Source organism: Lutjanus erythropterus, chromosome 17 (genome assembly GCF_056507025.1).
Source record: "Lutjanus erythropterus isolate fLutEry1 chromosome 17, fLutEry1.hap2, whole genome shotgun sequence".
NCBI classification, from domain to species: domain Eukaryota; kingdom Metazoa; phylum Chordata; class Actinopteri; order Lutjaniformes; family Lutjanidae; genus Lutjanus; species Lutjanus erythropterus.
Window position 1 is genome coordinate 1,077,200 of NC_139333.1, and position 4,425 is coordinate 1,081,624.

At 42.0% G+C, this 4,425-nt stretch overlaps 1 protein-coding gene across 1 annotated transcript; it reads left to right on the forward strand.

Annotated features, from left to right (window-relative positions):
• Nucleotides 1-578: 578 nt before the first annotated feature.
• LOC146311487 (transmembrane protein 100-like) lies at nt 579-3,988 on the forward strand. The gene is made up of 3 exons (XM_084741069.1): nt 579-1,042; nt 1,130-1,253; nt 3,141-3,988. Exon 3 carries the CDS (start codon nt 3,184-3,186, stop codon nt 3,658-3,660), a length of 477 nt encoding a protein of 158 aa, XP_084597195.1. The 5' UTR covers nt 579-1,042; nt 1,130-1,253; nt 3,141-3,183; the 3' UTR covers nt 3,661-3,988.
• Nucleotides 3,989-4,425: the final 437 nt, after the last annotated feature.

The following is a 4,425-nucleotide window of genomic DNA, read 5'->3' on the forward strand; positions in this document are numbered from 1 at the left end:
TTTTAAAGTTTTGTGACGTCCCTTTCTCTTCTTTCCTGCTTGTGAGGATCTACTCGACTCAGCAGCCAGTGGGCGGAGTCAGAGATGGCGTTAGGAAAGTAGTTTCACCTGGTTAATTCAGGCTGGTTCAGTAAAGATGTCCGTCAGTAATAATTAGAATCTCCATCTGATTTCATGCTGCACAGTAAAAGACTGTGATAACATTTGATAGAAACAACCTCCAGGACCACCGAGGACGTGAGACCGGAGCTGTTTGGGGGTTTTAGGGGGGCGACAGGCACCACAGCAATAAATAAACCTCGGCTCTTTCTCTCAGCTGATTCATCCCAGATGTTAAAGTGTGCAGGTCTGGAGGCCGGAGGCTTCCCGAGGGAGCTGCAGGAGGATTCTGGGAGAAGACCCAGACACTCTGAACTGGAGCACCGGACTTCATGTTGTTTGTAGAATCTGGAGGACTTGTTCTGGACCCTAGAGTCTGCAGTTTCTTTTAGAGTCACATCTCAGAATCATACCATCAAAAGTGATCTTAACAGAGCAGGAAACTAAATTCATCTTCAAGGTTCTGAATATGGTTGCAGTTGTATATTAAACAGGATTTCAACCATTTTTTATGGATCCAGCTCACTATCTGGACTGCAGTACTCATTTTTGTATGTGCAGTAGCTGCATATTGCTCCTTTAAAAAGTTTTTGGGATGAGGAAGAGGACGTCTGGAATGAATTTATCTAAATCTGTAAAGTCAAGTGCACATTTCTTTGCAAAGTCTGTTATTTTATTGCAAACAAGGATTGTATTTTCAGGACTGATGTGGTGAATGAATGGCCTGAATTCCAGAAACTTTTCAACAGATGACAAAACATCTGTATGAATGTTGTGCTTGGGACCGTGTGTCTCTGCACCTTGATTCATTTTAAGGTGGTTTGGCATCAATTAAAGACATCAGAGGTTATTCTGGTGAACGTGCAGTCAGTCAGAGAGTCACAGAGCTCCAGCTGAAGGGAGGAAAGAGTTAAAACTGTTCCTGTTGGTCCAGTAGGAGGAGGTACGGAGGGGAGGGTGTGTGGGGGAGGGCAGTCCCCCCTGTTTTTTTTCTATTGATAGCCATATTCCCCCCCATTTATTCCTGCAGTCAGGACGATGCAGAGCGACGAGCGCACAGAGAGACGACCTGTGGAGCCTCTTCCTCGATGAGGAGAGAAAACATGACAGACTGAGTTCACATCAGACAGAATGGAGAGCTGCACACGTCCACAGTAAGTGACTTTTTATTGTTCTCATTCTGCAGGACAGAAATCAGGTGTTTGTCTGCATCATTAACCTGCAGTGATGACAGTCAGAGTGTTAAATCAGTGTGTGTGTTTGCAGCGGCTCTACAGTCTCTTCTGTCTCTGATAAATTTTAAAAACCTCCTTAAAACTGCTCTCACATGAATTAATGACTCCATTTACGGTGGCCGGTCCTCAAATCTCGCAAATTAAGTGCAACATAAGGCATCAGATTAAGATGTTTCAGGGTGGTTTGAGTTTTATAAATTGCCTTCACAGCACTCACACCCATCAGCTCCCGTTCATTTCTACGGAGTCTATGGACATTAATGAATGGAAGTTGTGGAGCTACGTTACTCAACATTTCTCACAAAGAATGCATTGGAAAATCTAATTTTATGATTAATTTTGACTTGAGCCCATCTGGTCATTAAGTGCATACATGTTTATGAACATGTCATCAGAGGAACCTGAACTTCCATCTGTGTTTTTTTTGGAGAAATGATAAAATTAGTAACCCTATGTGACTAAAAATTAAAAATACTGTTACAGAAATCTCAAAAACTACACTTGATTCAAATCTACTTCAATTTCAATATGTCCTTTTGTTCACTCTAAATCTGACATTTAGCATCAAAAATTAATGTTAAACTTATTTTTTGTGATTTTTTTGTGTGCAAAAAATCAACTTTGTCAACAATGAAATCAGAGCGTTTGATTCTGTCATGTGTAGCCACGGATTTTAACACTTTCCACATCATTTCTCCCTGATACTTTTCCGATGTTTGATCTCCCTCCTGCTGCTCTCTTTAATATAAAATATATGAAAAAATAAAATGAAAATATCAAGTTTATTTTGAACAAACCAAAGTTGGTGATTGTTGGGACAATGGAAAGACGAGATACGAGGCATTCCAGATGTGGCATCAGTTATCGTCCACAGTCGCCTCGACCTGATGACCCACATCTGCTGGACTGGATTATAATCAGGCTGATATTGTGTAACCTGAACTTGCCATCATCTTTTAAGGTTTAATGTCACTAAACATACAGAAAACGTGTGATTGTTTCAGGGTTGTCCCCTCTGAACCATCTCGGAGATCATCATCCATCAATCAGTTGTTGGAGATTCGCCCCAAAGTTTAGTCAAGTTTTTCCTGCAACACGCAAACAACATGGCCGACAGGCCAACATGTGCAGACCAGTTGAGAATGAAAAATAAAAGGAAAGGATGTGATTGTTATGAATATTTAAATACACAGACAGTCATAAACGGACATGGACTGTCAGCACCAGAGGCTTCAACACAGATCATTATATACACTGTAAGAAGAAATAAATGTTGGATTCACATGAATTTAGTTTACTTCTTTTTATTAAGCATAAAACTGGGATTAAGAAGCGAAAATAATGACAATAAAAATAAATAAAGTTTTCAACTGACCACTTTATAGACCGATTTCAGTTAGTATTTATAAGGGGTTTGCATATCTAATAAATGGAGAGCATGTTTCCTCAAATTTTTGATATGAACCATGCACAGCAAATTTGATTTTTTTCAAACACCAGCATTTACATCAGCTGCTGAACCCTCTGAGTAAATCTGAGATATTGCTCAGCTGTAATGTCAGATCAGAACTGCTTTTCAATCTGACATTATCACATTGTTTTTTACTAAAAGGAAAAAAATAAGTTATTCTTAAGCTAAAAAAGACATTTTTCCTACAAATGATTCATTCTTTCAGTATCTTAAATTACAATTTATTACAATTTTTAGAGTAAATAACTTAATATTTTGCTTGAATTTACAGGCCACTGCATGTTGATTCATCTTTTCACTGAAGTTTCATCCTTTCATAATTCTCTGTTTTTCAGCTAGCTGTTCTGTGATTGGCTGATTGTTGAAATCACTATCAGGATGGCCCACCTCTTCCTCGCCAGTAAGATCACCATGCCGGATGACCTCCACAGCAAAGGTGGCGCCAGGATCCCCAGGAGTGCCCCGAGGATGCCGACATCGATCTCTGCTGAGAAGCTGAGCCGTGACAAGCCCAGGAAGGACCACGGCAGCGTCGTTGTGACAACGCGTGTCCCACATGTTAACGAGGTCCAGCTGACGGCAGCCACCGGCGGCGCCGAGATGTCCTGCTACCGCTGCACCGTGCCGTTCGGCGTGGTCGTCCTCATCGCCGGCATCGTGGTCACGGCGGTGGCGTATACCTTCAACTCCCACGGATCCACCATCTCAGTGCTGGGACTGGTGCTGCTGTCTGCCGGACTGGGCCTACTGGGCTCTAGTGCCATCTGCTGGAGGGTCCGACTGAGGAAGAAGAAGGACAAACGGAGGGAGAGCCAGACCGCCCTCATGGCCAGTCAGGGATACTGTGTGGCCTGAATCAATCCTGAGCAGAGTGCAAGTTTAAGTCACGCTTGTGGTGCAGGTGATTGACTTCAGGGACACAGTGAACCTGAACGCACCATGCAAAGTTTTACAGGGACATGAACTGGTGAACTCTGTAGATTATAAAGAGATGGAGCTGGCTGCAGGGTCTCATCCATCTGAGGCGATGATGACTCTGCAGACACCTTAAAGACGAGAAGAGACCAAGGATAGCAAAACTGATGGCAGGTCTCCACTTCCTCCCATTGTAAAAAGAAATGAAGCCAAAATGTCATAGATATGAGCGCTGTCATCTTGTTCTGGTGACATCATTTGGACTCTGTGCAGTCAATCATGGCACGAAACCACCTTTTAATATCATCAAATAACTCATTAAAACCAAACTGAACAAACATCAGCATGATAAGAACTACCTAAAATAATCAGATGATTTGATGTTTCAGTCTGGCCTATGTCCCATCTGCTAACATGGAGGGGGCGGGGTTTATGACCTTTACTGCAACCCAGAGATGCTTTGGCTTTACTTTTGGGAGCCTGCAGGATGTTTAATCATGGAGACTTCATACTGGAGGTGCTGGATGAAGGACAGCAGACTTTTATGAAGCTGTGGTGCAGACGATGAGTTTAACAACCATTATTAAGTAATGTGCAACAGTTTTGATAACTGACTGATCATTTAGGTAATTTATGAAGCCAAAATGCCATATTTATCTGTTTTATATCTGGGTTTGGACTGTCGGTCGGACAAAATGATGTTTT